The sequence below is a fragment of the Lipophrys pholis genome (genome assembly GCF_963383615.2).
Source record: "Lipophrys pholis genome assembly, chromosome: 7".
Taxonomy (NCBI): Eukaryota; Metazoa; Chordata; class Actinopteri; order Blenniiformes; family Blenniidae; genus Lipophrys; species Lipophrys pholis.
Genome location: NC_137638.1, coordinates 21,964,062 through 21,980,069, shown reverse-complemented (window position 1 = coordinate 21,980,069; position 16,008 = coordinate 21,964,062). Strand labels below are relative to the sequence as shown.

The following is a 16,008-nucleotide window of genomic DNA, read 5'->3' as shown; positions in this document are numbered from 1 at the left end:
ATTAGCAGTCGGTGCTTCACCCCCACGCTAACATATCAGCTTTAAACAGAACAATTATGTATCTTGTGAAGAGGAAATGTTAGTTATGCAGGATTCCTAGTGAAAAGGCACTTTTAACCTTCACACTGTGGCTCGAGTTGGAGGAGTCAGCACAGCTGCTGTGTAAACTTGCATCTGCATGATTTAGATAGCAGAGTGCAAGAAGATTAAACATTATGATTCAGTGCTTCTATTCAGTGCTTTGCTTCTTAATTTGTGTATGACCATGTGAAGAACTTTTCTCTTCTATTCTCAATAACACCATGAAACATTCACTTGTGACATAAAACACACAAGTAATAGATGTGACGTCTCTCTGCTGTCTGGCACCTTTACTGTCTCTCATGCTCAGGTGACTTAACTTCCCTCCTCTTTATCAGTCTGACAAGCATTACAGGGACGATCCCCTCCAGTTTGCACTCGTTGCGTGTCTGCGCAGGGAGCGTCTCGCCAGTCTCGACCACATCTGACAGAACAGATACTCTCCGATTATCCAATCTAGCTGTCCGCACAAACAGCAAAAGTGCTCAAATTTTATTCCTGTAACGAAACACAAGATAATCTTTGTGTTTTACACACGCAGCCACAAAGACATTGTATTTACATCTACTTTTAAATGTCGTGGGATTACTTCAAAAGTTACTTTGATTAGATGCTGCATGCACATTGTTTTGGTCTCTTTGAGTGAAGCAGTCATTTCTGACAAGTCACTCCTGTAATGCGGATGCAGTTTTTGGCAGTCATGCAGAAAATAACAAGAACTAAGGTGAACAAGGTGAACTAACATTAATTTAACTAAACCACCAGTTCACTGGCTTTTTTTTTCCAAGTATTGACTAACACGCTCTTTGAAAGAAACATTAGGCATTTTTATTGTGTAAATTATTTAAAGCAAGTAGTTACATATTAATCCAAATAGAAGACAGATCTATTTTCTGGAAATGGGCTTTAAAAACTGGGTTAATCTTATATCCGAGGTCTAATATCTAATATTCAGTGTCCTGTTATGTTGAGTTCAGCATAACAACAGCCCGGGGACTCGGAAACACGAGGAACATGCTGGATACATCCACCTGACTGAGTCAGTCAATCTTGGTGATCATACGGGGGGGATAGGAAGCCAGCGACCAGTGCTGCGAGTTATTGTTAACAAGCTATATAAAGGCATTAAAATGCTGCGGCTTGAATGCTTTGGATTGCAGTGAAGACGATGTGCTATGGGAGGAGCAGGCACAGCCAGAGCGACGACAGCTGGAGTAAAACCAGACGGCTGTAGAGAATTGTGTCAGGAATAGGACAAGGACACTGATAAGACTGTGTGTAACAAGAAAACTTCAGAGAAGTGCAGCAAAGTTTACCAACAACTTCATACTGTTGCTGAACGCAGCACCCACACAGGGCTTAAGAGCTGATGCTCTGTGAACATGCTGCTCATGCTGGGCTTTCTGCATTGACTCCAGCTGGAAGCTCCTAGTGTAGAGTGCGTACATGTGTGACTGAGGAAAGGCAAGACTGTAAGGCAAAACTCTCTGGTGTGATTGAGCAAAGATACTGCCCTCCCCTGAGCATGAAAAGCAGTTTAATAATAAAAGGTTAGTAATGCCCTTCAGTGAAATTTCCATGTTCTCTTTTAGTGACTTTACCTTTTTTCTGACCTGCTCAGCATTTAGCCTGAGCTGCAGTCAGTGATTTAACTTATGATCAGATATTGTACTTAGTCTAATGCTGGTCTGTAATGGAAACTGTCGACTGAGATCAAGGTCAACCTTCTTATTTTTAACTCTTTAATGTTTCACATGCTGAGTCTGCAGCGTCGGACTATACATTTGTTGCTTCTGTATGAAGGAGGTTTTGTAGAACTTCACTGTTACTTCTTGAGGAAAGTAGTTTTTTACACTAGTTTTACAGTGTCTGTGAAATTGGAAATCAGCAATAATTTAGGGAAGAAAAAAAAGTCCTTCGAGGTCCACATTATGAGCAAAATGTGTGACGGACCTTTTGGAAACCTTAAAAACTGTTGATTACCAACGTGAACAGGAAACTCTTGCAGCTAGAACAAAGCTCATGTACAGCTTGCATTTTACCCTCTTGTTTTTTAGGGGGGTAAAAAAAACCTCACAAGAATAACAGCACAGGGGATCGAAATATATCTCGAAGTTTTAAATAGACTTCGCACTCAACACTGCTGTTAGTCAATGTGTTACCTCCACCTTGAAATTGGGTTTAAGCAAGATGTTGTATTATGAGCAGTTTGTTGAACAGATCTTCCAAACTGCTGCAGTGATGTGTGTATTGGTCCTGTGTGGGGCGAAAACCTGTTCACCAAAGTCAGTTTACACTAGTATCTCATGTCAAAACCCAGGTCAGGAATCAGGGCTGGGTATGTTTCCTCCTTTAGCCTGAGTCAGAAAAGAGGGAGTGTGTAAGAGAAAGATGGACAATGAGAGTGTGTGTGGGCCTCATTGTCTCCTGTGCCAGTAGCCCTGTGCTTTCTTTCTCTTTTTTCTCTCTCTCTCTCTCTCTTCTTTTCTTTTTTTGGGCTCTGCGGCAGGAAATCCAAGGAGTAGGAGAGAAAGAGATGGACGAAATCTGACTGTTGGGATAATGTATGAAAGAGAGAGAGAGACAGGGACAGAGTGTGTGCGTCTCCACTTAAGAGGGCAAGTGAAGAGAAGGAGGACGACCACAGAACGGCCGGCTTGCTTTTTTCCTTATTTTCAGCTTGTTGGTTTATTCATGTAAACATTTTTTGCTTCAGTTATTTCCTTGCTGTCTCTGCTTTGTTCATATTTCTCAAGGGTGCTTTGCTTTGTGTAAAGAGGAAATTAATTTGTGATCCATAATGGACGCACACTGAAATCTATACATTTGCACCATCTAGGCGTTTAAGTAGTTCTTACACAATTCTTTTTTTTTTGGTTTTTCTTTTGCTCATGTCATCTCAAGATGCCATGTGATAGATTTTGACATCTAAAATAGCAACAATATATTCTGGTGTTTTTTGTGAGACATTAAACGGAGGGGTGCTGATTGCGGCTGCAAACAATAGCCCTAATTATCTGCTTTATGGTGTCATTTAGCATGTGCAGGCTCATTTCTCAGTAAGGACCCTTTTTTTCTGGTAGATGATAAATTATTATAAATATAAAAATAGATGAGGAGATACTTACAAAGCTAATCAAGCTGATCAAGGGTATGGGCAACACGTGAATTACATAGATAACCCATTGTATGAATGTAATGAAAAGGAATTCTGAAGTAGAGCACATTTTTCTGTCTTTTTTAAATAATAGAAGAAGCTATCTTTCTCATGTATGCTCATTACTTATTGTGTTTCTCTAATCACATCTACGCAAAGGTGGAACAGTTCTCTATTCATTTCAAATAAAAAAAAGATATGAGCCGACGTGACAATCTCCATTTTTATATATTATTACAGCTCTGTACATCACTCCTTTTCTTTTATATGTGAATCCAACTCTTTTGTCCAATTAGGAAAGTAGTAACTATTCCTTTCTCTTCCTCCTGTGTTCTCCCTCTATGAGGTGCAGTATAAGATCTGCTATCGCAAAGCTCGGTCTGAATAATTGAAAGCAGTTGAGTTCGTATATGTTTAATTTGGATTAAAAATACAGGAGGAACCAGCAGCCCGTAATGTTCCTCCGCCTCCCTGACAAGAGAAGCTAAGAAGGAGTAGGAGTAAGATGAGGAGAGCAAAAGAGTGACTTAAATGGACCATGAGAGGGAGGAAGGAAGGAAGGGGCAGATGGAGGAAGGGAGGGAATGAGAGAAATGCAGTTTGGGTAAATGGGGGAATTGAGGAACCAGCAGAGAGTTTGGGCCACAAACAGAAACACAGAGAGAAACGTCTCCTTCCTTGACTATCATCAAGTCAATTTATCGTTTAAAAATTTCATGAGTGCAGTAACTTAGTTCCTCTTTTTCCTCAGCTGTGAGGGCGCTGAAGATGGATGGTGTATTGTTAGACCAAGAAAGAAGGAAATACACATCAAAATATTTTATGCTGAAATTTATGCAGTCAAATGCTTTTTTTTCCCCGAGCCTTCTGGATTGTCAAAATAAAGGCTGCAGGAAATTCTTCAGAAGAAAGCTTGTGATGTGTACGGCCATGTGTTTCTGCGTGTGGTGCCTGCCATGTGTCTTGTATCATACATCCGTGCCATCAGTGTACCAGCATCAGCACGGTCTTTGCCCGTTAAATGAAGATGAATGTTTTGCAATCAGCTTGGCTCATTGGAGTGTGAAGAGCAGTTTTCTGATCCTTTGAGCGTGGAGCTTCGCGCCTCTGAAGATGCGAAATCCTGCGACAGCACCCAGTTGCACCGAGAGAGATTGCACACTGCCTGTTTTTCCTTTTCCATTTAATGTATCCGTCTTTAATTTGTCAACACTAAATTCCCCGCCTTCCTGTCTCGCATTCACACTTTTCTGCTCTCCTGTGTCTGTCTTCCCAAATCTCTTCCTCGACTTACCGCTCATCCTCTTCATTCTTTTCTCTGTTTCTGACAAAACACAGCGTGATTATACATCAGATGGGAGATCGTATATCTTGAGTGGGGGGATAAAAATGCTGAAGCCGTGTCTACTAATGTGCTAAACTTGTTTGCTGACATTAAGTACTCAAGAGCACCTTTGCTTGTACGAGGTGATAAAAATAGATGAGGGAGAAAGCTTTCTGTTTGCACACACATATTGATGACTCTCCGTGGGATTGTCGAGATTAAACCAGCAACCTTGCATGGTCGCAGAGGATATTTTTGCGCCGTTCCTAATCCACACAGGCCCATGTGATAACAGGTAGCGCATATCCACAGGGTCACCTTGGGGGTGTAATTGAAGGAAGTGAAGAGGGACAAAGAAGTATCAAGGAAGTAGGCAAAAGATGAGGCGGTACAGTGCCAGTGGGAGTTCTGCTGGAAGATAAGAGGCTGAAAAAGATGAAAGGTGGAAGAAGAGGACGGTCTAGAAACAGTAGTTAATATCTTCTATCATTATTTTTTCTAATCTATTTCTCCATCATCCATCTTAGTTCACAAAGATCGTAGGGAAACCCTCCATCAGGCTACAGGCTCCAAGTACAGTGTATAGTCTACATGTGGCTAAAATAGGAACATTTACACAAACACACCTTTAAAAATTGCAGGCAGCTTCTACCGCTCTCTTTGGCTGTTTTATTTATCTGTCTCATTGGATTTTTTTTTTATAGCAGTTGTCATCACACTTTGTCATACATATAGCTTGACCTTTACAGGTGACCTCATAAGAGCCAGGATAAGATTCATTTAAAACACAATCACACAAAAATTGGTCAGTGTATAGACGTGTGTTGAACAGACGACCTCCTTAGTGCGTTGACAGAGATGCATTCTAGCAAATAATTATCTAGCCACTGGCTACACAATTAGACCACACACACACACACACACACACACACACACACACACACACACACACACACACACACACACACACACACACACACACACACACACACACACACACACACACACACACACACACACACACACACACACACACACACACACACCACAAGATAACATAACTTAGAGAAGCAAATGAAATTACACACTGCACCAAAATTCATTGGTGTCTCTGTTGAAGATCTCAATCAATACCTTCACATCTCATTGCACTTCTATTTCACTTGAAGGAAGAGCCTTCGATTCACCAGGCATGAGGCCACCACATACTGATAAGTACAAACCACACACACACACACACACACACACACACACACACACACGCACACACACACACACACACACAGACACACACACACACACACACACACACACACACACACACACACACACACACACACACACACACACACACACACACACTTTGCTTTATGGGTTCATATGTGTTGTATGGGAAAAATAGTTTGACTCGCATACATTTCCTGTAGATTTACTCTGAATACATTCGTAAATTACAACTTGTTGCCTAACCCTTACTCAAACCTAACCTTAGACTGATCGTAACACATGTTCTCACCTAATAAAGTGTTGATTTCCCTAATGAGGACCTCCATTTTTACCCTAATGAGTCATGCTGCAACCATGTTTAGGTCCCCACTAATATAGTAGGGTAAGGCCACAAACATACACCTTAGAGCTGAACTATTAGCAAATGCATTTGCAAAGTTTAACACAGGTCTTAGGTTACTTGTTCTCTAATTGCTTATATCTCTCTCAGGGTGGAGGCAACATGTCATCAGCATATGATGCACAAATGATGAATGAGAACACACAGACTCTACTGTAAATCATCGGTGGGAATTGGATTACAGTTGAAGTTGAATATTGTGTGAAACAGGGGGAAAGAGGAGAATAAAGAGGAGGGTTAACCCACAACATTGCAGCATTGCCCAAGGGAGGCAGCAAAAACAGCAGTAGCAAAGCCTGCAGATTTTCCGAGCACCACAAAATGAAGCCATTTAGAGGGGGGAGATGGGATGGGAGATGGGCTGCAGGGAGGGATGTGGGAGGAGATGGATGGGTGGTTGTAAGGATTACAGGGAATGCTCATCAGGCATTCAGAACACACATTCTCCCTTACACCGCTCCCACAAGGTGCCCTTCACACATGCACACACATGAGCGTGTTCATCCACACATGGTAACGCCAGGTAGTGTACGCATGCTCTTTTATAGCCGACTTAAAAAAAAATAAAAAGTCCAGAAAAGCTTGGCCATTTGTCAGGTTTTTTTCCTCAGCTGACTTTGGCTTTCATCCATCGCACCATTAGTTCATCTCACAAATGATATGAACTATGCAGCTACGAGAAAAGTCTGACTGATGACGACCTCAACTGCCCTTAGAGTAAAGTACCTTCTCAATGCCAAATCCCAAAAAATGTTCGACACAGCAAAAGGAAAAGTATTGAATGATCCGTGGTCATGTGAAGCGATAGCGGTTCTTATTCATTTGATCTCTCCCTTTGTCGTGGTTTTTTCTTCCGCTCTTCTCAGTTTCCTTCTGAGCAAATCCTTCCCTCTAGTGACTAAGCCTTATGTGAGTGTTGTGGTGTTCGCTACACATGAGACGAGAGGACAGAGTCTAGAGAGGGGATACAGTACAGTACATCAGAGAAATCCCTCTCTTCTACTCTCTCTCTCTCCTCCTCTGAGCACCTCAGCAGCAAGATTTTTTTGTTAGTGTTTAAAAAATGAGAGCACTCCCACTCATGATGTGACTGTATGTCGTTATGCTCTAAGCCTTGATGCATTCACTCCAGCAACAATGGAATGACTCAAGTGCAAAGTCGCAAACACTCCTCCCACAGACACACTCACGTTTGTATCTTCCTTCCTTCTCTCTCTCTCTCTCTCTCTCTCTCTCTCTCTCTCTCTCTCTCTCTCTCATTGACTCTTAGATAACAGTTTTCCGGATGGGTTCGGAGGGTCATCAAGACATTGACCTTGCCATCCTCACAGCATTGCTCAAAGGTGGGTCTGTGTGTGTGTGTCTGTGTGTTTTCTGGAGTTCAAATCTAACACAGTAAGTGGCTTCCATTTCACTGCCACCTTCGAGGATTTATGTTATTTGCAAGATTTTGTCCATAAAAGAACTGCAATACACTCTTTGAGCGCATCCCTCACACTGTCCTAGTTTAGGTGTCTGTGCAAAGCACATATGTCTTAGTTGTACATACTTCAGAGCGCAGGAGTAAAACATCTGTGCTCTTCATGTCTTTCTTAAAGCTCCATTAAGTCAGTTTTTGCTGCATCACACGGCTGAAAAAGTCCAACGCACGTTTTCAATGCAAGAAAAGAAATAATTAAATACAATATACACAGCACTGGGTAAATCAAACAAACAAGATCTCATATTTTCATATATCTTTAGTTACTTTCACCCATTCACTCACACCCCGATTGTGACAGCTGCTGTGCAAGTTGCTCACACACAATCAGGACTAGATGGGGGATTGAACCATCAACCTTGGGATGGAAAGACAACCCACTCTCTCAACTCTCCACTGAGCTACAGCTACCTACTGTTATTTCCTGGATGTTGGTTCTCCTTTTATTAGCCAGATGTGGACCTGGAATCGATCCACATTGAGCTGTCCATCATAATACAAGGAGAATATTACTTACTCATTATTAATATTATCATTATTTCTCCTACCTCTGACCTTCTGAGCTGCATTATGAAAACAGTTTCAGATACGCACGGAGTTCTGTTTTCTAACTTTGTGGTTTTGAATTGTGGTAAGTCTAATCTCTTTTGAGGTATATGTTTCAAATCAGAAAACAAACGGCTTATTTACGTGGAAGAGCATTAGTATCACACAAGTTTTTTAAATTTTTTATTCTGAGAATCAGGCCACAAAGATAAAGCTTGAAGTAACGTAACAGAGGTTTATAGGTCCCATGTTCCCTGGCTATTCGGGGTCTGAGAAACATTGAGTAGTGTAGAATCGGTTATCAATTCAGCACAGACATTGGGGTGTTGGGGTTTGTTCCTCTGAGATGAGCAGGTTGTAATTTAAAGGCTTATTTCTTTGTAGCTTCTACCTCCACATATCACACATATAATAAATCTGAATGGCAACAGTATGATAAAATCTGGAGATGTGACTCAGTAAAATATACAGCATGATACACTCATGCAGCAAATGACTACTCATGTCTGGCTTGCTGTTAGTGTCTGTATTGATGAAGGGGATTTTTCAGTGTTTGCAGTAAATTGCAAAAGACATGAGGAGGTGGTCTGCTGTTATTTGTATTGGACTCTACTGGATTACACAATGTAAACTTGAATTCTTAAAACTCAGCTTCATTGCAAAGTCCTATTTTGGTCAATGCTTAGTAATACATACAGTATGTATGGTGGAAAACTACATATATTGATCTTAACTCTTTACTACAGAAGAACATAATCTGAAATACTCATGTTTAACTTGTAGTATACGTATGCACACATTATCAAAGTACACACATACACAGATGGTTTTCATGGTATGTTTGGTACTTCTGGTGAATTCTTATGGGTGCATGGCTTCCAACAGTTTAGGCATTTCAGTAACATTTCAGGTTGCAGCACTGCTTTTGTTTTTATGGAATCCATGGTTTGCTGGGAAAGTATCGTTATTTACTGCTATTTTGTACCGACTGACGCTGATGCGTACTTCTACTACTACCATAACATAAGTAATAAAAGATGTTTCATCTGTAATAATTAAAAAAACTGCCAGAATGCAGAAAAATAGAGCTTTTCAAATGTAATTAAAAAAGCCTTTAATACCAAGAAGCTGCCTAGTTTTGTGACATTCCAGTTTTGGAGTTCAAGTGACTGCTGTTTCATCACATTTAGTGAAAGAAAACAGTAAAGACCGTAGATAGACTTTAAATACCTGAAATGGAGGGCTGCTGTAGATCAGAATTGTTGACTATCCCTAAAATTGCTGGATAAAAGATTGTCGCTCTTTGGACCACTATTTGTAGGTCCTCATTACTGGGTGGACCCAACATGTCTTTCTCTATCAGAGACCAGAGATGAGGGATGTCTGGGTCTGTTCTCCTGCACCTCTACATTTAGTCTCTGTGGTCATAATGCTTTGGCAAAAGCTAGAGGTCCACACACACTAACATATTGTGACGCATTGACCAATGAGCACAATAGACAGATTCAAAATGGCTGACAAAATTGAACATTTGTCAAGTGTAGACATTGAAATTAAACTAGGCCGTTGTTCTTTTCTTACTCCAACACGCTTTCAACAGGTAACTCGTAAAGTTTGAACTAAAAGCCTGGAAATCTAATGGGGACAAACAGTGTATTTCTGTGTCAAAAGGCTGTGATGACGGAGGTGACGAGGACTGTTGGAGACAGCTGTCCTTTAAAAGTGCAATAATTTCAAACTCTCATACAAAAAGTACGAAGTACAGTCATCAATGATAATCTGCCCAGACTGTGCACTGCTTTGGGTTACCTAAGAGAGTGTCCATTTCACAGTTTGGCAAGTCTGGAGCCCTTTGAGTTTTTCTGTTTAAGAGGCTTTGGGGACTTGTTGCCATTTAATCTTGGGTGGCCCGTGAGCCACGAAAGTTCATTTTGGAAGGAACTGTTGAAACAGTCAGCAGCGCCAGGCTGAACAGAGCATCTAAACACTTCCAAATGACTTGTTTTCATAATTTACTTTCTACTCTACACACCTGTTTTCTCCCTCGGTTTCCTGGTCTCGGAATCGCTCTGTTCTCTCTTCCTATTCCATCACTTATTCTGTCTGTCTCTATCTCGCTGCCACTCTGACCACAAATCTCCGATCCATGTGACAGAAGACAAGTTAAGGATTTCTGCAGTCCCTGTTTTATGTTAGGAGACACACACACACGCACGCACGCGCACGCACACACACACACACACACACACACACACACACACACACACACACACACACACACACACACACACACACACACACACACACACACAGGATTCAGGGATCCATACTTTCGATTGGCTTCAGTAGGTTGTATTGACGATGGTTACTGCTCCTTCTTTTCTTTCTCTCTCTCTCTCTCTCTCTCTCTCTCTCTCCCCCCCCCCCCCCTTTCCCTAACAGGCCTGTGTACAAAGAAGCAGCAAGTCTTTTGGGACTGTTTAACAATTCAGAGCATATGATTGACTATCACAGCAATTGTTCCTCTGAGACTTACCAGTCCACAGAGGGAGAAAGCAACAGAAATAGAGTTTGGATAGAGGCAGAGGTGGAGAGAAAGCAGAGTTTGAAACAATTTATGTCTAGCTGTCAAGGACTATGATTTGTTTAGCTGACATATCACCCCATGATCTTTACCTCTGTCTGGGTGTCCTGCTCTCTCAATCCATCCTCATGTATTCTGTTGGTGACATGTATACATCAGTTTTTTTTCTCTTGATACCCCTTCCCTGTCAATTCTCTTCACACTGTGTTAGAAGTTGATATTTAGATTTTAGGGATTGAAATCAAAGAGAAAACGGCTGATAAAATAGAAAATGCAGAAGATGAAGAAGAACATCAACAAAACATGTTTCAATGTGCTTCAAGATCAACAACACGAGAGCAGTTTAACATGAAAGTCTCTTTTAAGACCCATTAAGGCTTTTAGTGTAAAATGAAATCTGCCACATCCTGCCTGAGCGCTTCCTCAAAACATTGGATTAGACTTCTTTGCTGAAGAACTGAATCACTGCCTGAAGCTCAACAAAACACAGCTCTGGCAGGAATACATAGTGTAGAGAGAACAGAGAAAGAGTTGAGGGGAAGGAGAATATCAGGAGTGTGTGCAGGAGTGTGTGAGAGAGATTTAAGAGTGTTGGGCAGAGACCGAGTAGTAAGGAAATAGCAGCAGAAGACACATGGCGTAAGTGGGGGGAGTTGGGTAGTAATTGATGGTGTGCTGTCCGAGGTAGTCAATATCCTGAGGATTGGATATATAAAGTCAGCTGGCTGCGGTTCAGCCTCCCCGGAGGCCGACACATTGAAGCCACAGACCCTTGATAAAGCAGGGCCACCCCGCCTGCTAATATACACACACCCCCACTGAAGCTCTTATTAGTAGGCTCTGCATCTTATTAGTGGTACTATGTCTAAACTCATACCATTAAGCTACAGTAATGCCGCAGAGGCTCTAATAAGTCAGAGGGAGGACTATTTAATGTGATATTGGTTGACTTATTAAAAAATCACACTACCATGACAACAGGGATTAATGTTGTATGTGGTTTACAGTGTTTTGTAAAAGAAAAAAAGGGGTTAGATGAGCTAGGTTCTTGGGTTTGTCAATTTTTGCAGTGTACAGATAAATTATTAACGTGAACAGCAGACTGTGGCTTTGTGTTCGATCTCACGAGTCAACAGTGGCTGAAGAGGCTGCAGATAATCTCTTGCAGGGTGAGTGCAAGTGAGCAAATGCAGTTAACATGCAGATCAGTTACCAGTCAGGTTTAGTGTATGTTCATTAATTTTCTTTTTGTGAAAAAAAACAACAACTGAGATTAGGAAGGCTTTAAAATCAGTGTTTTTAATGCATGTGCTTTACTGCAGGTACTTCAATTTCTACTTCACGGTACAGAAATATACATTTGAAGTAATTTGGTTTAACTGCTAAGAATGTCTTTTAGTCCTATTTGACAAGTAGCAGAAAAAAAAGGAAAGGGTCCAGGAAATAACTCCACTGAGTAATAAAATAACTAAATCCTCTGCAAGCACAGTATAGTTACACGACCAGCATTAATTCCTTTTCTTATGGAAATCATATAAGTTATTGAAGCTGTGAATCTATAATTAGATTTACAAACGCCAGCCTGTCCTTCACCAAACAGTAAAAAAGTGCAGTGGTGACAGGATTATCTCTTAAATACTCAAACTATTCTTGACTTTCTCTTTTGTCAGTCTGCTCTTGAATAAAACAACATGTCCTTCACTCAGCCGTGGACTATTTGGTTTTGCTCAGAAAAACACTTTTAGTTTTGATATGTGATATACACAGTGATGGTTCAAGTGATTTTCAAGAACACAAACGAAACATGCTCATTCACAATGTTTGCAGAGATGACGTGAAGCATCGTCAAACCTAGTGATGAATAAAAAAAAGAAGCTTTTATTCCCCAATGTAAAGACATGTTGAAGTAAAGGTTACAGAGTGGACCTGTCCATATAAACCCCCTCCAAGAGCGGATAACATGAACACAAAGTCTGGCACTTAATTCCAGGAGGTAGCTCTTACTCTGTTAATTATTCATTGCTGAATCATTCTGGGCTTATTGGCAATCAGATCACCATACTTTTAAGAGTTATGAGTTCTTTAAGAGCGTATATGCTAAGACGTAAAAGGCAAATGACAGCAGGAGTTTAGGATGATGGACTGGCATTATCTCAACTGAAATGAAATGCAAATTATCATCTGTAGTTCGATCCTGACGGGTCATGTCTTCATGGAAATATTAGTGGTGAATGTTAAAATTACATCTATTATGCATATACCCTGCTTCACTGTAGACCTCCACATACAGGTATTTTGTAAGTTCATGTTTCCTACATGGGAGCAACAAAAACACCTTCATGTCTTCTGAATCTTTTAGCAAACCTTGACTAAAAAGAAAATAGCATCTTTGACTTGAGACCTGGCTTCTTTTAGGGCCCGTTCAGACCGAGCTTGAACATGCGTTTCGGAGGATGTGATCACAAGTTGCGAGCCCTAAAGACGACCATGAACAGGCACCAAAGCGTTTTCACTAAAACCACTGCTTGAGGTGGCCAGACACACATCTGAGGTAGTAACTCAATCCGATCTCAAGTGGTCAACCTAAAACCCCTCATATGGACAAGTGTAAGCAGTTTGCGTCAGGGCTCACCACATGATATCGGAAACGCATTCTAATGCCAGGTCTGAACAGGCAACAGTGCAATCACTTCCCGTCCCTTTGCAGTAGTAAAGAGCCACTAGTGTGATAAACCACACCTCATCAACATCAAGACAGTCCAGGACAGATGGACATGTGCAAGTATATGTGATATTTTAACAGTGCAGATGCTGGAAGAGAAAGTTACAACTCTGTGACTTTACAACAGACACAGACTATAGGTGTAAAATAAGGCACACGGTTCTGTTGCAAAAGGCTCGACACACACAGTCAGCAGAGCACCAACCCGCTGAGACTGAAGGGAAATGAAGCTGCTGCACCTCATAAAATCCTCACATCCACAGCAGCACCTCAATAAAGAGACTGGAAACCACAAACGTGGGGAATTTCACCTCATTGAAGAACAAGTCATTATATAAATAACTAAATGTAAGAAATTAATAGAGAATCAATCAGTCTTTCAGACAATCAGAGTGAGGAAGGAAGGGGGGAGATCAACCGGAACAACTTTATTTACTTTTCTTTCATGAGTAGGGAACCAAAAAGCTTCCAAAACAGTTGATCACAATATGCCAACATGATATAGAAAATGTCCTATAAGAAAACTAATGTTAAATCCATAAAGGCCTAAAAGAATATTTAAAAAGAGACATACAATAAGAAATGTTCACATGTTTAACCAGGAAAAGTAAAACAAAAACCCACAGAGGAGTAAACTATTCTAAAGATGTTGATTATTGAAATTAAATAACCCTAAAAGTAAACAGTGGAGATTGTCATTTTGGAATACTGGCACATCGTTTAATTAGAGTGAAAATTCATTATGTCTTTTAACCCCCACCAGGTGCCAACGCTTCAGCACCGGACCAGTTGAGTTTGGCTCTGGCGTGGAACAGAGTGGACATTGCACGCAGTCAGATTTTCATCTATGGACAGCAGTGGCCTGTAAGAAACATCCACAGTACCACATGAGTGTAAATACTGGAACTGCGACTTTTAATTCTAATAAATGGATCATTCTAATTAGAATTATGAGAAAATAATGTGCCTCGGTTTTTGAATTGTACATCAAATACATTTGCTAATTTTCTGTAATTATGCATGGAAAAAGTGGCTTGTATTAGTGGAAATAATATCATGTCTAAGTTGTGGTTTGCAGGGTTGTAAGCGCTGTGCTTTCTGTGCGGTATCTGCCTCAGGTTGGCTCCTTGGAGCAGGCGATGCTTGATGCCTTAGTTCTGGACAGAGTGGATTTTGTCAAGCTGCTGATTGAAAACGGAGTCAGTATGCACCGTTTCCTCACGCTTTCCAGACTAGAGGAGCTCTACAACACGGTAATAACCAGCACACAGCGTACATACAATGTTCCTTTTTTTTCTCCTGTTTTTTCTTCTCAGTACACGGTGTATCATTTTTCTCCATTTCCCCCACAGCGACACGGCCCATCAAACACACTGTACCACCTTGTCAGAGACGTCAAAAAGGTACGACCCCCCACTGCCGTCCTCTTAGCTCCGTGGCTGTACAGACATCATATGGGAATGTTGTATATCAAAAGAGACATGTATGACTACATAGAGTTTCAGTTGCTTTTCTGTGGTGTGTTCTGTTACTCGGTTTGCATTGATTTGTGTTTGGATTTTTTTTTTTTTTTCTTTTTCTTCAGTAGCCCTAGTTGCTGTTAACTGCAAATAGAGGCTGGCTTTTCTCTTTCAGCTGGAGTTGCGGGCTGCAGTGGCTGTGTATAGCTATGCACGACTCCCATTCCTCTCATTACCCCTTAAGAATTTACCCCTTTTCTTTCTCCAAGGCACACACCACCATGGTAAACAAACAACACATGTATTAAATATTGTTTTATCCACAGAGCCGAAGTGAGGCCACAGTGGAACTGCTGTAAGGCTTCTGGAGAAATCCTCAGTAGACCCACCACTTATCTCAAATTTAATTTGTATGAAAAAAAAGGCTTCATTCAGAGAGGTCTGGTTGTATGACAGCGTGACAGCGTGACTTCTTTAGCCAATGCTTTTGCACGGGAGAATAGGTATCCCAGCTTTGTGTTTTATTTTTGAGTTGAAACTATGAAATAACGTGTAGGTTTTAACTAATGATTGATTTTGAAACTCTGCTGTTTGATTACCTGTTACTTAGCTATTTCCTATATTGCACGTGACAGCTAATCGTAGAAGAAAACAACCTAGATTTCACAGTCTGCACGTGTCTGCACTCCAATTAGGAGTGATTCCACTGTTGAGAGGTGATAGCGAGGTCAACACCACCGCCATTAGCACTGGAAAGTCTTCATTAATTAACATGTTACTCAATGTAATCCCACTTGCTCCTCTGAGAGTTGCTGAAGAAGTTTTGTATTGTAATCACTTCTTTTTTTTACCCGCCTCGCTGTCTAAAAACACATCTGTAAGCTCGCGCTGACGCAGAAAGAATCTGTTACACAACATTTCACAACTCCATTTCACTAACATGCAAAACACAGCGTGTAGTGCATGGCCTAATATTACCACCTTCTTTTCGCAGAGCTGTGTGTAATCCGCTGTAGTGTCGCTGGGT

At 41.0% G+C, this 16,008-nt stretch overlaps 1 protein-coding gene across 6 annotated transcripts in view; it reads left to right on the top strand.

Annotated features, from left to right (window-relative positions):
* The window catches only part of trpm3 (transient receptor potential cation channel, subfamily M, member 3), a gene marked incomplete at both ends in the record, with an annotated part of 154,429 nt that overhangs the window by 110,803 nt on the left and 27,618 nt on the right, over positions 1-16,008 (top strand). For all 6 annotated transcript variants that reach the window (XM_080468014.1, XM_080468015.1, XM_080468013.1 and 3 more), the window contains 4 exons: positions 7,460-7,532; positions 14,285-14,385; positions 14,640-14,774; positions 14,874-14,924. In XM_080468014.1, the coding sequence (XP_080324140.1) occupies positions 7,460-7,532; positions 14,285-14,385; positions 14,640-14,774; positions 14,874-14,924 (360 nt within the window). The remainder of the gene's footprint in view (positions 1-7,459; positions 7,533-14,284; positions 14,386-14,639; positions 14,775-14,873; positions 14,925-16,008) is intronic.